This window comes from Haliotis asinina, chromosome 2 (assembly GCF_037392515.1).
Source record: "Haliotis asinina isolate JCU_RB_2024 chromosome 2, JCU_Hal_asi_v2, whole genome shotgun sequence".
Classification (NCBI taxonomy): Eukaryota; Metazoa; Mollusca; class Gastropoda; order Lepetellida; family Haliotidae; genus Haliotis; species Haliotis asinina.
The window spans coordinates 49,191,594-49,210,647 of NC_090281.1; the positions used below are offsets into that span (position 1 = coordinate 49,191,594).

Here is a 19,054-nt window from a genome sequence, read left to right on the forward strand (position 1 = left end):
AACCAGCTGTCATGAACTTGTCCAAAAACGGTTTAACATCCAAGGTTTGTTGAGGAGATTTGAACATTTAAAGAGAGTTGTTGATATATTTCATAGGATGGGATTCTGCTGATCATCTAAAATCATTCAGCCATTCATTCACATCTAGGAAGCTTTGTAAGCCATGAATGAGTTTGGGGTTGGGGATATATATATTCATATAGGGTTATACATAATTTGCTTTCATCAATATTCCAACAATATCTCAGAGGGGGTACACCAGAAATGGACTTCACACATTGTACCAATGTGTGGAATCAAACTGGGTGTCAGGTGTGATGAGGTGTCCCTAACCATTAGACTGCCCCACTGCCCGTTGCAAGCTATGAACTGCTTAGAGTAGGCAAATTAATCACGTATCCATGGCAACCTCAAATAGATGATTGAAAGTGACTGAAAGTAACTGGTCCGTTGTAAGTTAAACTGCTGTATAATGCTTTCAACAGATGAGCAGTACCCTCCTTACCAGTGAGAGATTATCGCAGATGATGTCACAATGGTCTGCAAAATAGTGTGGTGATATTTCAGTGCAGCAATTTCTCTTAGGATGAGATATTGATGTTGAGATGTCTTAGAACAATCTTTTGTAGGTTCTGTGAGAATCACTAAGGTTTCCATTCTCAATAGCATGTTTCACACAGCACATTGTCTATTAAGCATTGTCTCCATCTCCAAATGATATCGGTCAATGTCGGTGTTCCAGGGCCATCATGAACTACCATGTCCAGAAGATGGAGGAGATCAACAAGATTATCCGGGAACTGTGGAGAAACACATATCGAGGAAATGGTGAGAGGGTTAGGAACTGGGGGGAAACACATATCAAGGAAATGGTGAGAGGGTTAGGAACTGTTGGGAAACATATATCAAGGAAATGGTGAGAGGGTTAGGAACTGTTGGGAAACATATATCAAGGAAATGGTGAGAGGGTTAGGAACTGGGGGGAAACACATATCAAGGAAATGGTGAGAGGGTTAGGAACTGGGGGGAAACAGATGAAGGAAACGGTGAGAGGGTTAGGAACTGTGGGGAAACATATATCGAGGAAATGGTGAGAGGGTTAGGAACTGTTGGGAAACACATATCAAGGAAATGGTGAGAGGGTTAGGAACTGGGGGGAAACACATATCAAGGAAATGGTGAGAGGGTTAGGAACTGTTGGGAAACATATATCGAGGAAATGGTGAGAGGGTTAGGAACTGTTGGGAAACATATATCGAGGAAATGGTGAGAGGGTTAGGAACTGTGGGGAAACATATATCGAGGAAATGGTGAGAGGGTTAGGAACTGTTGGGAAACATATATCGAGGAAATGGTGAGAGGGTTAGGAACTGGGGGGAAACACATATCAAGGAAATGGTGAGAGGGTTAGGAACTGTTGGGAAACACATATCGAGGAAATGGTGAGAGGGTTAGGAACTGGGGGGAAACAGATGAAGGAAACGGTGAGAGGGTTAGGAACTGTGGGGAAACATATATCGAGGAAATGGTGAGAGGGTTAGGAACTGTGGGGAAACATATATCGAGGAAATGGTGAGAGGGTTAGGAACTGTTGGGAAACACATATCGAGGAAATGGTGAGAGGGTTAGGAACTGGGGGGAAACAGATGAAGAAAACGGTGAGAGGGTTAGGAACTGTGGGGAAACATATATCGAGGAAATGGTGAGAGGGTTAGGAACTGTGGGGAAACATATCGAGGAAATGGTGAGAGGGTTAGGAACTGTTGGGAAACATATATCGAGGAAATGGTGAGAGGGTTAGGAACTGGGGGGAAACATATATCGAGGAAATGGTGAGAGGGTTAGGAACTGTTGGGAAACATCGAGGAAACGTTGAGAGGGTTAGGAACTGGGGGGAAACACATATTGAGGAAACACTGAGAGGGCTAGGAACTGTGGGGAAACACATATTGAGGAAACGGTGAGAGGGTGGGGAAACATTGAGGAAACGGTGAGAGGGTTAGGAACTGTGGGGAAACATATTGAGGAAACGGAGAGAGGGTTAGGAACTGTGGGGAAACGCATATTGAGGAACCGGTGAGAGGGTTGGGAACTGTGGGGAAACATATTAAGGAAACGATGAGAGGGTTGGGAACTGTGGGGAAACACATATTGAGGAAACGTTGAGAGGGTTAGGAACTGTGGAGAAACACATATTGAGGAAACCTTGAGAGGATTAGGAACTGTGGGGAAACATTTCGAGGAAACAGTGAGAGGGTTAGCAACTGTGGGGAAACACATATTGAGGAAACGGTGAGAGGGTTGGGAACTGTGGGGAAACATATTGAGGAAACAGTGAGAGGGTTGGGAACTGGGGAAACATATTGAGGGAACGTCGAGAGAGTTGGGAACTGTGGGGAAACATATCGAGGAAACGGTGAGAGGGTTGGGAACTGTGGGGAAACACATTGAGGAAATGGTGAGAGGGTTGGGAACTGTGGGGAAACATCGAGGAAACGGTGAGAGGGTCGAAGGAAAAGGAAAGGAAACGGTGATGCTTGCACCAAGGAAAATGATGCAGTTAAGTAGGTGGGTGCCAAAATTGATCGCAACTCTGTATGGAAAGGGGAATGCATGAAATAATGACAGTTATTTTCAATGAAAAGATGTATACTTGATCATTATTTTGGGACTTGTCTTTTATGGGGTACATACATGTCTGTTCTCTAGCCTAGAGGGTTTTCTTACCTGAAAAGATGTAATCTCTGCCATCAAGTGGTATAAAGATACTGCAACAGAATGAATAGCTAAGAGTTCAGGGAGCCATCAGTAACAGAATATAGTCCGTACTGCATTTCAGATATTGAAACAATTGAGATTCGTTCTGATGACGAGGATGGCGCTGCCCTGAAATCCCGGCGCAGCTACCACTACCGTGTGGTGATGATCAAGGGGGACACAGCTCTGGATATGAGAGGTAGATGCAGTGCCGGACAGAAGGTGAGCACTCCCTGCACCCTCTTGTGACTGTCACTGTGTCTGACAAGTTCAGAAAGCTGTAATGTCTGATTAATTCAAATATCTGCACTGTGTCTGATTAGTTCAAAGAGTTGTTATGTCTGACTTGTTGAGAAAGCCACAATTCCTGACTTGTTCAGAAAGCTACAATGTCTGACTTGTTCAGGCAGTTGCAGTGTCTGTATGACAAGTACTTTCATTTCTCTTTTGCTATTTTTCCAGTTTTTTTTGTTTTGTTTTTTGTTCATAGCATACATTGCCATATTATAAGAAAGTGACAAGCATCAATTAATTAATCAATTATCTGGTATTTAGAGTATTGTACCTCTCTAGTTCATGTTTTCCTGAGTAGTTTAGATATTTTTCGTGCATGCAGTTTATTGACCATGAAGCATCTGTATGCAGGTGTTGGCATCCCTGATCATCCGACTGGCATTGGCTGAAACATTTTGTGTCAACTGTGGAATACTGGCCCTGGATGAACCTACTACAAACCTGGACAGGGAGAACATAGAGAGTCTGGCTTATGCTCTCGTCTCGTGAGTAGAAGGACATAGAAAGTCTGGCTTATGCTCTCGTCTCGCAAGTAGGACATAGAAAGTCTGGCTTACACTCTCATCTCATGAGAGGGACATATAGAATCTGGCTTATGTTCTCGTTTCATGAGTAGGGCATAGAGAGTCTGGCTTACACTCTTGTCTTGTGAGAAGGACATAAAGAGTCTGGCTTAAGCTCTCATCTCATGAGTAGAAGGACATGAAGAGTTTGGCCGTTGCCCTCGTTTCATGAGTAGAAGGACCTGCAGAGTTTTGCTTACACTGTTGTCTCATGAGTAGATGCACCTAGAGAGTTTGAGTTTATGGTCTTGTCTCATGAGCAGAAGGCAGTAGTCTGGCTTATGCTCTCGTCTCATGAGTAGGACATAGAGTCTGGCTTATACTCTCGTCTCATGAGTAGAAGGACATAGAGCGTCTGGCTTGCGCTGTTTTTTTTGTGTGGAGATGAACATACAGATTTGGGCTTATGCTGTAGTCTCATGACTATAATTACATTTCATGGCACTAAAACTTCTGGAAATAGTTCTGGCTGTTGGAACCTGAGGCTAGCATGTTGTGCCCCTGCTGACAGTTTAGTCTGTTTCAGGATTATCAAGGCTCGGTCATGCCAGAAAAACTTCCAGCTGGTGGTGATCACCCATGACGAGGACTTTGTTGAACTCCTTGGGAGGTCAGATTATGTGGATGACTTCTATCAGATGAGCAAGGACCAGTCGTATGTATTGTCTGTTGTATCTTGTATACAGTCAACATTGACTCACACATAGTAGGACAACATTGTCTCAGAAATGCAGCATGCTGATCTTGTCTTAAATATCCCAACCACATTGTCTCGCAAGCAGTTATACTCTTAAAGGTCACGTGCAACCAAAAACTCAAACATTATTAAAACGCAGTTATCACTTGTTCATGATATTTAAAATGCATTGGTGATTGTGAAGAAACAAATAAACAAAATTATAAGCATATAACCGCAAATGAGAAGTGCAATATTTTGTACTTGGGTCAGGGCCAGTGGACGGGTACTAATGTGTAATGACGCCTTGTCATTGGCCACTGGTTCATTTGCTAATACGCATAGCCGGCTCTTTGTTTATGGCTTATAAGCCTGATAATTGTTAATTTCAAATGGTCAGTAACTGAAATTGTGTATTGCATATTGTCATTAGCAGACAGGCAGGCAGACATATAGGAGACAATAAACCAGACATTGCGTTTTCCTTGTGACAGAGTCTGCTTATCACAATCAGCATGCTTTTTTGTGTAATAAGTAGATTATTTACTTGTTTATGTACACAACCAAGATTAGACTTCTGCTTACGACCTCATACTTGTGGTTTACATTGAATGTGACCTTTAAACAGTTCATTGCCTCACAAACACTGCGTTGTCTCAAACACATCATTATCTCACAAACACATCATTGTGTCACAGTCACATCATTGTCTCTCAAACACTGCATTGTCTAACAAACATTTTGTTTACAGAGGATGTTCCTGCATCACCAAGTCTAAAGTGCAGAATCTACATCGAGGTTAAGGCACAACAGGGTAGTGCTACTCCACCAAGACAGAAGACACCAGTGATGTGAATGTTTCCACTATCATCACAGTATCTGTCAAAATGCATCACTGTACACATTGTCTTGTGTATAGGACATGAAACCATGTACCTCATCAACAACGGCTTCTGCAGACTTATGGGTAATACTACCACCATAAGTAATACACACAACATTAGTGTGAAAGTTCGTTCTGGAGCTGACACTTCTCTCCCAGGTATTTTGCCAGAGAGGGCAATTAAAATCTTTCACAAACAGGGGTGGTAATTACGAATGATGTAGATATGAATGTCAGCTGGTGAACCACACCTCCTGCAAATGATTATGCTTTTGACTGACACTGAATGCCTCAGTGTCTCATTATGTTGTCAGTCAAATTATTAAATTTGATGATAATGAATAATGATTAACCTGAATGTTTCCTTTGATTAGTTGTAAGAGAGTTATTAAGTGATCTGTTATTTCATTTATTCATTGTTGTTTTCCCTCACTTATTTTGTTATAAAGGTATATATACTGATATATATTTTGGTTCTGTGGTTCTTTTAGTGTGTGCTAATTTCCTTTACAAACCGTGCCTATCCTTCCCACGTTACCATCCATCTACAATACTACAAGAGAACTGCAGTAATGAGCAAGCGAGTGTTGTTTAATGCTGCTTTTAGCAATATTCCAGCAATGCAAACATCAGAAATGGCCTTCACATGTTGTACCCATGTGGGGAGTCAAACCCAGGTCTTCATTGTAACGAGCTGACACTAAAACGACCCTACCAAAGCTACCCTACCACCCCAGAGTCTGTATGTTAGAGATCACATAGCAAAACTGTGACTTTACAGAAATAAATATAAATACTGACTGCTCAAAAGTTTATCAATTTAGTTATACCATGTACTTTATTTGTTATTATCATATTGTGCAGTGGAGGTTTTATGTATCTGTGAAAAACGGATATGAAAGTTCACAATCAAACAATTGACAGACTTTGTTGAGAAAGTGGACTGAATGGATGATGTCACTTCCTAGATGGAAGTAACTTCTAGACTGCCATGACGATGACATAACAAATACTACTGGAACAAAGCCTCAGGTATTCCCTAACTTTCACTTTCCCTGTGGAGAATCCACATAGGCCAACCCAGAGGGGATGTGCAGGGGAGAGCACATCTTCTTCCTTCTCTCTCTCTTTGTCTCTCTCTTGCTTTCTCCCTCCCTCAGTCTCTCCCTTGTGAAGTCCATATGTCTATTTTGTCACTCGCTCATAGGCACGTGGCATTTTTAACCCAAAGCATGTGTTATATTGATATGCATGTAATCATGAACAAGTTTAGATTAAAGGAATGTTGTGTTTAATATGTGATCCGATAGTTATTTTCATGTTCTTTAGACCCTGAAAGCATTAACATAGAACCAGTGACTATATACAGAGGGAGAGGAAACTCCTCAAAAAGCCCCTGAACATATGTTGCGGGTCGTAATCACCAATATGATGGCAGCTTAGTATTTAGGATTGAGCCCAGTTTAGTTTCAACAGCTGATAAAATTTTGCTGAGTGTTGTGACAACTGAAAACCCACCTATAAAAGATAAGTTAACTATTTTGTCACTTAAGTTTAAGTCAAAGAATTGTTATTAGTGTCAATATTAGTAGATTTGCAGTAAAGTTTCAAGTCGGTATGTGACCCGTGAAGGTCCCAGGGTAGATAGGCCTTCAGCAAACCATTCTTGCCATAAAAGGCGACTGTGCCATAGGAGGCAACTAACGGGATCAGGTGGTCAGGTTCGCTGACTTGGTTGACTCCTGTCTTCGGTTCCCATTGCGCAGATTGATGCTCATGTTTTTGGTCATTGGATTGTCTGGTCAAGACTCAATTATTTACAGACCGCTGCCACATAGCTGGAATATTGCTAAGTGCGGCGTAAAACTAAACTCACTCACTCACTCAATGCGGTGTTATAGCTCACTGGCTTCCATTCTAGATTCACTGCAAAGATAAACTGCATTCTGTCCATAAAGACTTCTTTCACACATTCACTTAATTTTTAGAAGGGAAACATACCTTTAATTGGAGAGTATTTGCAAGTAGTAGTGATAATTTTTAAAAATGTCAATGGTATATTTGAGGCATGTGAAAAATATGACATATTGCCAATCTGTTATGATCCACCATTGAAATACACAGCATTGTTTGAGTGTTTCAGTTATTGCTTCAAAAACATCTTTCACATTTATCTTTAATTCTTATGAGGGGAATATACTATCAGGTTATATGTGTTTGCAAGTATTAGTGATCGTTTCATAATTTAAAAAAAAACATGTTAGGGTGTATATGAGGTGAGTGAAAAATGTGGCATATCGCTGATTGGATCTGATCTGCCATTCAAATACTAGACTGTGTTGTTCGAGTGTTTCTAGTTATTCTAAAACCTGTTTCCCATACACCTTTAACTTTATAACAGGAATATACCATCAGGTGAAAGGTGTTTGCAAGTAATTATGATAACATAAATTGTTAGTGTGTATGTGATGTGTGTGAAAAATATGACATACCGCTGATCTGATCTGATCTGATCCGCCATTGATGCTTGTGATGTTTGAGGGTTATAGTTCCATAACTTCTTTCTTTCTCTCTTGATCTTATCATTTGACAAAACTGGAAAGGTGTTTATGATGCTTTGTGATAGTTTTAAACTTTGTTTTTGAGGGGGTGTGACAGTGTCAGTTAACATTTTGTTAATGTCCATGTCATTCAACACATGCAATAAGATATCTGAATTAATTATTAATGTAAACAAAAATGTCTCAAAGCAGATTCTTATAAAAGGACAGCTGATGTTAACACATGTTCTAGCGATACTTTTGCATTCTTTAACATGTTTTGAGAGGGATGGTACATGTATATCATTTATTCTTTCATTTATGCACATATGTACCCCTTTCTGTTATTCTTTTTCTTTGTTTTTTTTCATTCATTCACATATAATTCTTGCTCTTTATTTCATAGTATATTATGTGTATGCTTAAAACCGAAAATGATTTAAAGTTAAGTATTCAGATTCTTATTCTGTGGACATTAACACCTGATACATCCTGAATGGTAAAATACAAGTAAAATGTACATTACCGGTCACTACTACACTTCCAATTATACACAAATGACACAATAGGCCAACTGAAGATTTTTAAATATTTTATTTAACAACGTGGAACACATCAAATCACCAAGTGGGTGTCCACCTTAAACACAGAGCAGAACTGACAGACTTCCATTCTGGAACGTACATAAATATCATGAAACATCAAACTGCCATTAGCGTGTAAACTCCTTTGTAATAAAAGGTACGTATATATTCGAGAATAATATAAAAAATTGGTATCATAGGTTCCATGCGTATGCCACAAGTCTCTCTCACAAGGGAGGTAACGTGCATTTCAATGGTTTCAACATAATGCGGCATTGCAGTTTTAGTGGTTACTGAAATCTGAACTGGATACTTAAAATTTATGTTTTTACTTTCATCCTGTGGGTAGAATGACTAAACAAGTATGCATCAATATATTAACTTCCCCAGATGCCTGATAGAATACGTAATTGTGGACAGCGCAATTAATTAGCAAGACGTATTAAATGGAACAGTGAATCATGAAGATCTAGTCAAAACTAGAACCGCTAATCTAAAAAAAAATGATGAATAAACATGATGTTCTCACAGGGTACATCTCTCCAGGTAACGAACATTCAAAACAGCACGTTTTTCACTTGCATATGACATTATGTATAATCCTTAATCTCTTGGCAAATCTAATAGACGAAATCTCTAACTTGGTATTAGAAATACAAGAACAATAATGGAACTATACACTGGCACCAGAGTTATTCGTTATTTCCTGGTAACGCACATTTCAGTCTACTGACACTCATGATAGTTACGGTCAATGGTTCCTAAATCATCTTGGCTAACTTTCAGCATGCACCCTGACTTTCCACATGCTTGAGGAGGTTGAACATAGGATCTCTTCTTTCTTACACCAAACAATTCCATGGCCAACCACAGCGTGAATTTTCATTGTTCCTGATATTCAAGATATCCTGGCACCCCGGGGAAGACACAAAGAAGAACTTGGCAGATTTCATATTTGATGATCTTGCCCATGTGACAAAAACTTTTGAGATCCTGGATGGGCCATTGAAAGAGTTATTTCTTTTTCTCCATGAATGTTATGTTGACTGCCTGATCAGCATTGTCAACTTCAAGAATCCTTCCGATGCACCACCTGCCATCATAGATAGCAGCTACATAAGAACCATTTGAGTATTCATGATCAGCTGCATCTTTAGGGTCCACTTCTCCTGCTGTTTGTGCCTCCTCTGTAGGACCAGCTTATGGATCTTGGACTTCTGTTGCCAAAGAATGTGTCGCTGCAGATCGTGGACAGATGGTGTGGTTTCCAAAGAGTGGAATTTTTCCGGCTGGTCTGGAGATGCAAGAGACTCCATGCTCCAAGTGTCACACAGGCCACATGAGATGCACACATCACAGTAACAATTTACATCTCTTACACTGATGCTTGAGGTTCCATGGCCGACTACAGCGTGAATTTTCATGGTTCCTGATATTCAAAATATCCTGGCACTCCGAGGAAGACACAAAGAAGACCTTGACAGATTTCATATCTGATGATCTTGCCCACGTGAAAACACTTTTGGGATCCTGGATGACACACTTCCCACTACGGACAGCCTCATCAGCCATACGTTTAGCTGTACCGCATAATCCATCACATGGTCCCTTGCCAGACCTGCTTCAAAATAGTTCCATCGAGCTTTCATCCCACAAATTGCTGATGGTTTGCCACTGTGTTGAAAACAACTTTGTTCCTGTACTGACTTGTTGGACTGTCTGTCCAATAATGGATTCTCTCCACATTGTCATCTAGTGCCTTACTATCAGGCATCAACGTGTGAAGTATTGCAATACCTGTAGAAGACGCATGAGATACTTCATCAGACACAGCAACAAAACTCTGATGGGTCAGCTGACCAGCATCATTCCTGTAGTTGACTTGATGAAGAGTCACTCCAGTGCATTGATAACCTGTGGCGACATAGACAGTCTGGGAACGGAGCTGATTCAAACATCGACACTTCTTGAGGATTTTCCCAGAGACAATTCGATGCAGAAGAGGCGCTTTGACGTTTTCATTTCTTCCTTAGAGTGAATGATTTCGGAAATAACTAAGATTTTTCTGATTTTTCATTGTTCATTTTTGTTGATCTTGCCTTGCTTCAGCATTGCCTCAGTTTTGCTCTTTGGGGTACTGGTTGATCCTGCTGCCATTTTTACATCATGTCTTTTTACTTTTCTTTTCAGTGAGTAGTATTTCTTAGATAATTCATACTGTCTAACTTTGAGGTCTGCAATGGTTCTGTATGCCTTTGCCTTTTCTCTGTTTGTTCTACGTCTAGGCCTCAGTCTTGTGGCATTTGGTCGGGGCAACCGAACCACCAACTGTTTATGTGAAGCTGCACCCTGGCTCTCGCAGCCACTTGTTTCTAGTTTGGGTTCATTTTCAATTACTGCAGCCGCAAGCAATGCTTTCTTTTGAGACGGGTGTCTCTTCAAATTAGCAATATTTTTTAGGTTTCTTTTCAACAAATCGTTGCAATTTAGTTGAGATGACGGAACATAATTTTTACGCCGTCTCCTTCTTTCTTTCTTTCTCAAGATATGATTGTTTGATTGGATAGAATGTCTTAATCAGCTTTTTGTGATATGTACATCTTTATTCTGTAAATCTACATCAAATGTCACTATTCGCTTCATCATTTTGAGATATTTTCGGTCACACTAAGGTGATCAAACATAAAGGTGTTTCGGTAAACATATGTATCAGTAAACATGACACGTGGTTTGACTGTGTAGTTTTCTGTGGCAATAACGGAAGTACAAGTCAAGCTGTCTGCGCAAGCGCAACAGTCAGGTGTTGGCGATAACTGGTCGCTAGCCAGAGGCCTTCGCAGTACTTCCAGTGCAATGTTATGGTTGAATGAACACGGCGCGCCTCACTCGGAGGCTCAGACAAAGAGGAAACAGGATTAACGTGGACGCTCTTTGATTTTGGCACGTTTAACAATATAAATAAAGTTATTAACACATTTGCTCTTCTATTCTTCATTATACATTTTATTTAATTTGACATTAAATTGGCATTATCTATGGTAAATCACGTTTCTGTCTGTCTGTCTTCCAGTTTAATACAATTAGAGAAGTTCAGACAGTGCACCTTAATGATCTTACTGTTTATGGCGATTTGGTAGAGTCCCATTAAATATAAGAATCCGTGTCAACATGTTGTCCTTTTGACATCTACTGAGACGATCAAACTATCTCATGTTTTGTATCAATACATTGGTCGTGACTATGAACAACATACTACGGTATACCCTTGGTTACACTACATAAAACAATTATTTGACAGAATCAGTTTATCTGAAATAAAATAAATCCCTCGCCATTTTCTCTTTAGTTGGTGACTAATTTAGTCGGTGAGGAATTCAGTTATCTTTTAAATGTATATGACTAAATTCCAACATATAATCATTCACCCCCTAAAATATTGCAATTGGGCCATTTTATCAACACTTAACAAGGTCGTGTCGCCTGTCAATTTTAAGCTTAGCAAATGTTTATCACCATTTACCTCTCGCTTGCATAAATTGATACGTAAATAACTCATCATCATGGCGCATGTTTATATTTATGTACATTTATGTACATTAGTTAATACTGTCAGTTCTTTGCTCTTGTACCACCGGTGGTGATTTATGAAAATGAAGAAGTGTAAAGTTCAAAAGAGGCGAAGATTATAACAATGTTTTGAAAAGAATTCTCTCTACTCCCGCCACGGATTATGCTTCCCGGCACCTTATCTTTAGGTTTGGAGGTACATGTACTTCCCTAATTAGCTCTTCTGGGAAAACAGAACAATACATTTTAGCCTTCATGGGACATCTGGAAAATAAATTTTAGCCTTCCCGGTTCGACACCATAGAACCAGGGATACTCTACAACAGGGATAGGTCACTCGCTTGCTTTCTTTACCATTTGTGCTAATTAACGTGTGCCTCGTCATGCTCCAACGCACACAATGACTTGGCTCGTTCCCAGCGCAGCTTCAGTTGTGTTTAACAGAACTTCAGCAGTTTATTGTATCAGTCGGAATTTTGCAATGAATGAATGAATTACAGAGAAAATTAAGAGCAAGATTTATGTGAATGAATGAATGAAAGAAATAAAGAATGAAAGAAAGAAGTACACATGTGAATGAATGAAAGAATAAATGATACACCGCGACTTTCCTTCCCAAAACATGTTAAAGAACGCAATTTTAAGTATCGCGAGAACACGTGTTAACATCAGCTAGTCCTTTTTTAAAAAAAAGATCTACTTTGAGACATTTTTGTTTACATTTATAATTAATTCAGATATCTTATTACATGTTTAGAATGGAATGGACATTGACAAAATATTAACTGACACTGTCACACACACCTCAAAAACAGAAAGTGTAAGACTGCCACAGTGCGTTCTAAAACACATTTCCAATTTTGTCAAATAATAAGATCAACAAGACAGAAAGAAGTTATGGAACTATAACCCTCAAGCATCAATGGCGAATCAGATAAGATGGGCGATATGTCATATTTTTCACACACCTCAAATACACCCTAACATTTTGTTTTAGATTTAGAAACTATCACTATTACTTGCAAACACCTTTCACCTGATAGTATATTCCCCTCATATGAATTAAAGGTGTATGCGAAAGATGGTTTGAAGAAATAACTAGAAACACTCAAACAACGGCGTGTAGCATTTCAATGACGGATCAGAGCAGATCGGCGAAATGTCATAATTTTCAGACACCTCAATTACACCCTAATAATTTTCAAGGCATAAAACTGTCACTATTACTTGCAAATACCTTTCATCTAAAGATATGTTTTCCTTCTAAAAATTAAACGAATGTGTGAAAGAAGTTTTTATCTTCTTCCCATCTATCGTTGCGGTGAATTGAGAATAGAAGCCATGGGGTGAGCTATAACATACCGACTTGAAACGTTACAGCAAATCCACTGTCCTAATACGGACACTAATACCAAATTTTTTACTTAAACTGAGGTGGCAAAATAGTTAACCTATCTTCTACATGTAGGATTTCAGTTGTTACAACACTCAGCGAACTTAATCCATTGTTGAAAATAAACCAGGCTTAATCTTAAATACTATGCTGCCACCATATTGGCTACACCGGTTACGTTACGACCCGAAACATACGTTCAGTGGCTTTTCGAGGAGTTTCTCCTCCCTTTCTATATGGGCTCCCTGATAGAGAACACCAACATAATGTCTTCTGTCTGGGATTTTGGACGCTCCTAAATATATTTATACCACGTATTTGCCTACACTCAATATACTTCAGACATAATGTTATTATTCCATTAAACATGACAAAGCCGAACACACTAGGTTTGAAAATTAAATTGGTTTATTTCGTGTCTATTTAAACTGGGCCACGTTTTGGCGAGGGGGACGTTAAGATAAAGGAATTGCGTTAAAGTCAGAAATTATTTCTGATGGTTTCCGTAACCAAGGTACTTAAGGTCATAGATGATTTGCATTCTGATTGCTTTGCTTAATTTGGCACAATGGTTTTGCTTCATAAGGGATGTCGTCAGCCGACTGACGGAAAATAGCCAGTGGTGCAGCCAGTGAGTTAAGTGTTACGCCGCTCTCAGCAATTAGGCGGCGTCTATAAATAATCGAGTCCGGATCAGACAACCCAGTGATCATCAACATGAGCATCGATCTGCAGTTGAGAACCGACGACATGAGTGCACCCAGTGCCTCACCACCCGATCCCATTACTCGCCTCTTACGGCAAGCATGGGCTGCTGCAGATCGATTCCAATTCCGATCTTCACAGGTTCATCCACAATTGAAGTTTCAAGAAGCCACGTTGTTGCCTAGCGACAAGACTGGAATAACATCCTCAGACTTCTCATGCAGTTTAAAAATGCAAATATAAGAAGGTATACATGTACATAGATGATATGGACTGGTCACTCAATGCCCACTTTGTGTCGGTTGTAATACTTCTTATTTGTGTTCATATCTGATGATGACTTTATATACCATGTGTTGATTTTGCACCCGGAGCGGGGGTAAAACCTAATGGTTTTTGCCTTACCTCGTCACGCCTAACAAATCCGGGTTTATTCGGATATCTGTCGAATTGCCCCAACTACAAAATAAGTTAGTGAGTATAGTTTAGTTTTACGCCACACTCCACAGTTATGCCAACTAGCAGTATTCCAGCAATATCACGGCTGGGGACACCAGAAATATGCGCCACACATTGTACGCATGTGGGGGAATCGAACCCGGGCCTTCGATATCAATCTTCGCACATGGGATGCGATGACATGACGCCCAATACTACAAGCATGGGTCCCACCAGTTTAAACTGGCAAGAAGACGAGTGACCAGCGGACGCTTAAACCACCAGGCTGCCCCACTGCCCTCTTGCGGGAAGGACTACACATGCTGAGTGACAGTGGTGCACTACACACTCTACATCACTTCCTAGACTGATGCGGTGTGCCAGTTTCCTGTCTTCCAAGAACTACATTGTGCTTGGAAGTCCATATTGGAAATTCATGGGGATGTATTTCCATATATGTAATTTACACGTGGGTGTTAGCTGGAAATAATTGACATGGGGACTTTCCCGAACCTTGTGTTAATATATATCCCAAGCTCCCCGATGGATGAGCTCTAACCCGTCCAACGCTCAGCCTACACGGTGTATGAGGGTGCTGTGACTGACACCACGATCCCCTAGGTCTGTCGGAACCTAGTCGCAAGGACGTATCTCCAGAAACATCTGGTCCTAAATCTACCTGTGGTACCTTGACTTGTAAAGGTGCGAGTCTGAAGAATAAGTTCTTGGTGACAACAGACTATGGCACCATCCCAGGAAGAATTTGAGATGACCAAAGATTCAGTAGAGTTGGACGAGACAGGTACTTCCCCACGGTAAGTTTCGCGCATACGCACAATGTATGACCCACAGGCAAACTGTGGCGCAAATGGGTTGCGGAGCATAGAGAATATGACAAGTCTTCATGTATGCGAGCGAAGAAAACAAAGATTGGCACTTTGATGTTTTGTGGGCAAGTACAAACACGCACGCACGTTCGTTTACATGACCATGTTTACTCGCCCACTCACAAATAAATGACGGTCTCCAAGACTATGTAGATCACATTACACGCATGCACGCACAACGTGTACATCGCTATACCCAACGGTGGGTATTGGGACAGAGCTACACTGGGACAATGTTTTAAACAAACATGAATTCTGACAAATCCTACCCTACTTTGGAATCACTGACGTGAACAAGAAGGTGGGTGGGGATTGTGGGGTGGGGTTGTTTGTTTGCTTTTGTTTTTTGTTCGTTTGATTGGTTGTTTTTTTCTTGTACCCCCATGCATAGATCGCATTACTTGTATTTTCAGAAGTTTTATATCTAAACGTCACTGACGGACACTGTAATTAGTTTGGTCAAGGCACACAGTTATACAGATGATACTGTTTCCAGACATTTCCAATAAGTATATCTATATGGCCTTGACCTCCAGGAATGTAGCGACAATACTTGAAAAAAAAGACCCGGGCTTACACATGGTTGTTGCTTTAAAGTCTGGACAAGCCATCAATACTATCTAAATATGAAGCTTTGTAACCTATTGGGCCTACACGGAAAATGGCTTGCTACGCGCCTGACCTCGCCTGACATGTCTCCCTGAGTGCAGGATTGGCCTCTACTTCCGGTAGTCGTGTGGAAATAGATAGTGGATTCGGAAGTTAACTGGAGACCTACTCTTGAATGCGCACAACACACCGTAGCACTTGTGAATATATAGTATATGGGCGTGTATTCAAATTTAGAGGAAGTATGCCACAGCCTTTCGCCAAACTCAGAATTTACCACGAAGAATACACAATTTGAAGTTTCCGAGTGAGGCGTAAAGTAACTAACACACACACACACACAGAGAGAGAGAGAGAGAGACAGACAGAGACAGAGACAGAGAGAGAGAGAGAGAGAGAGACAACAAAGATGATTTTAATTAGTTGAGTTTGTGTCGAAGTAATGCGGATTACCATGCGTGGTGATTAAAAACATAGAGGGACGATCATAGTACACTGGATATACTGCAATCACAGTTTTAATTAATTCGGATTCTCTGTTTTTACAAGCCATTGTGTAGGGTTGTGCCCTTCGAAAACTTCCATCATGGGTTCAAATCCTGGTACGCCCTGATGTGTCTGGGTGCGTCTCCACCATAAGGAACTCTCCTATGTCACTGAAGTGGTAAATACCGAACACGTGCATCACACAGGGATTCCCTTGCACATTAAGCTGATGTTCTGTGATATAACAAAAATGCTGTTCAAAAAGACCCTAAACCCAACTACACCACTCACTCTCATTTCACAAAGTCAGAACCAGTCTTGTGTCCGTGACGAGCTAACGCACCCTCCACTAAGCCAGATCATTTATCAAAACAAAAATTAAACAAAATTAAAACACAGCTATGACATTTTCATGACATATGATATACATTGCGGATTGTTCTGTCTGTTCAGGGGCGGTGGGGTTAGCCTTGGGGGTTAAGCGTCGCTCGCTGTTGGGTTCGATTCCCCACATGGGCACAATGTGTGAAGCTAATTTCAGGTGTCCCCACCCATGATATTGCTGAAATATTGCTTTAAACGGTGTAAAAGCAGTCACTCACTTTTCTGTGCAGCAAACCAGACAGAGATGATACACCCTTCGCCATCCTGGAAGCCGACGTGACGGAAACCGACAAGCCGGAAACCGACGAGCCGGACGGGAACCTGGTGAGTACAGACGCCACCACAATATAATCAAAGCCATATGTAAAGCAACTACAGGCATTTAATTCATTTTGCAGGCTTATATGTAACGCCACTGGTATAGCATTCAGTATGCTTCAAAGAACTCCTCAGATACGGCGTTGTCCCGACACGGTTGTGATTGTTGGGAATGTTCCACTTTGGAAATCAGGACCAGGGCGTAGCTACCATTGTTGAAAAAACGCCCCGGCTTGCTTTATATTATTTTGAGTTTACTTGGTTTATATTTCCTTTTTCCACATATTTTTAAAATGTTTTCTATTAAACCATTCTCTGCTGTAGGGTTCCATGTAAGAATGTCCGTGTCATACACATGTGTTTATGGCAAGGGGCAACTTCACGTATCGGTTCGGTGACTTGGTAGATTGTGTGTCTGCCTATAGTGGACATACACCGGTGCTCGTTATACCGATCGCTTGACCAGACTCGTTTATGTACTCGCTAGAGTCACAGCTGGAATACGTGAAACGTAGAGAACAAATAAATGGAAAGAAACAGTCAAACGTACCGATCATTTCTAATCAGACTCTCCTAATTGTAGGTTGCTAAACCTGGGCAGATGAACGAGTTTGGTGTTCGGAGAACCACTGTCCAGAACATGCTTGACCTGGCTCTTGTTGCTGCCAACATTTCCCAGCTGAGAATCATTCTGACTGTAAACCCAAGCTACCTGGACTTTTACTACTTAATGCTGTCGTGCGTGTGTCTATCGCTTGGCTGTCAGGTGTTGTTTGCCATCATTGTCCTAGCTCTGAAGATCAGAGAAGATCTAATAAATTCCGTGTCACGTGACCAGGAAGGACAGCAGGAATCGAAACGACTGACGCGAGACAGAGTGACCGACATATTGAATTACTGTTCAATGGCATTAGTTCTTTTGGTGCTTCTGTTAAACATGGTAATCAGTGCTTTCGTCAATGTGAGAAAGAATTCACCCTCAAACAAAATTGTTCAAGAGTTTACCACCGGTGGTTTGTTTTGATCTGTTGACCAAAGTTCGCGTGAAATGGAAATTTAAAGGTCCTTTTAACAATCCAAGTTGATTGTCGATATAACTGAATTATGAAAGTCTACATTAAAGAATTTGTCAAAGAACAGATGCTTTATCCCTATTATCTTATGTATGTGTAGTTCGTTTATGGGACAGATCGACTGATCTCAGCACATTTCAGCACATGTATGAACTTATGAGACACCAGTTGCAGTAATGGTTGTACTTAATTGTTCGTTTGTTTGCTTGTGTGTGTGTGTGGGGGGGGGGGGGGGGGGAGAGAGATAGAGAAGGGGGTATATATCAGTATGACTGAGGGGGGGGGAGAAGAGTGTGTGGGGGGGGGTGTTTGGTTGTTTTTTTTTTTCAGGGGAAGAGGGTCTGTTTATTGTTTAGAGGCCGCAATATCTCCACTATATGTCATTGAACTGAAAATATTCGATCGACGCATTTGGGATACAGTTACAAGTCAGTGAGTCTGACCACCCGGTTGGTTGCCTCTTACAACATGGGCTCCCCGTTGTTGCAGACCAAGTCTGCCCCGAATCTTCTCGGGCGCGTTGTAGACCCACTAGCAGGAGCAGCAGCAGCTACAACAGTAGAAGAATTAAAAACTATATATTTGATGGCGGAAAATAAGTAACATTCATTTTACGAACTCAGTATGTGATATTTTGTAATAAAATCGTAATCATTTCTGACTTATCATTCAGTTTCTATCAGTGGACATGCGCCCATCCTTCCTTGAACCCCAACCCCCCACCTATATTGGGACAAAGTCACAATTTCAAGGAAAATAGTACGTTACGGAAGCATGAGGCATTACGTTCAGTCGAAAGCTCTTCCGTGTGAGAGAAAGTGACCCAGATGTCAAGTCTCGCTGAATGAACGTACGTGTCGCTGTCGGTGTGGGTCGCTACATATATGTACTGAGACC

At 40.9% G+C, this 19,054-nt stretch overlaps 2 protein-coding genes across 3 annotated transcripts in view; both read left to right on the top strand.

Annotated features, from left to right (window-relative positions):
• LOC137273853 (DNA repair protein RAD50-like) overlaps positions 1-5,639 on the top strand; it is a 37,692-nt gene extending 32,053 nt beyond the window's left edge. For both annotated transcript variants that reach the window (XM_067806732.1, XM_067806733.1), the window contains exons 37-41: positions 743-828; positions 2,840-2,979; positions 3,403-3,536; positions 4,141-4,269; positions 5,042-5,639. In XM_067806732.1, the coding sequence (XP_067662833.1) occupies positions 743-828; positions 2,840-2,979; positions 3,403-3,536; positions 4,141-4,269; positions 5,042-5,093 (541 nt within the window). In that variant the 3' untranslated portion in view covers positions 5,094-5,639. The remainder of the gene's footprint in view (positions 1-742; positions 829-2,839; positions 2,980-3,402; positions 3,537-4,140; positions 4,270-5,041) is intronic.
• Positions 5,640-14,745: 9,106 nt separating this feature from the next.
• LOC137272613 (ninjurin-1-like) lies at positions 14,746-18,812 on the top strand. The gene is made up of 3 exons (XM_067805006.1): positions 14,746-15,215; positions 16,997-17,090; positions 17,668-18,812. Exons 1-3 carry the CDS (start codon positions 15,142-15,144, stop codon positions 18,106-18,108), a joined length of 609 nt encoding a protein of 202 aa, XP_067661107.1. The 5' UTR covers positions 14,746-15,141; the 3' UTR covers positions 18,109-18,812.
• Positions 18,813-19,054: the final 242 nt, after the last annotated feature.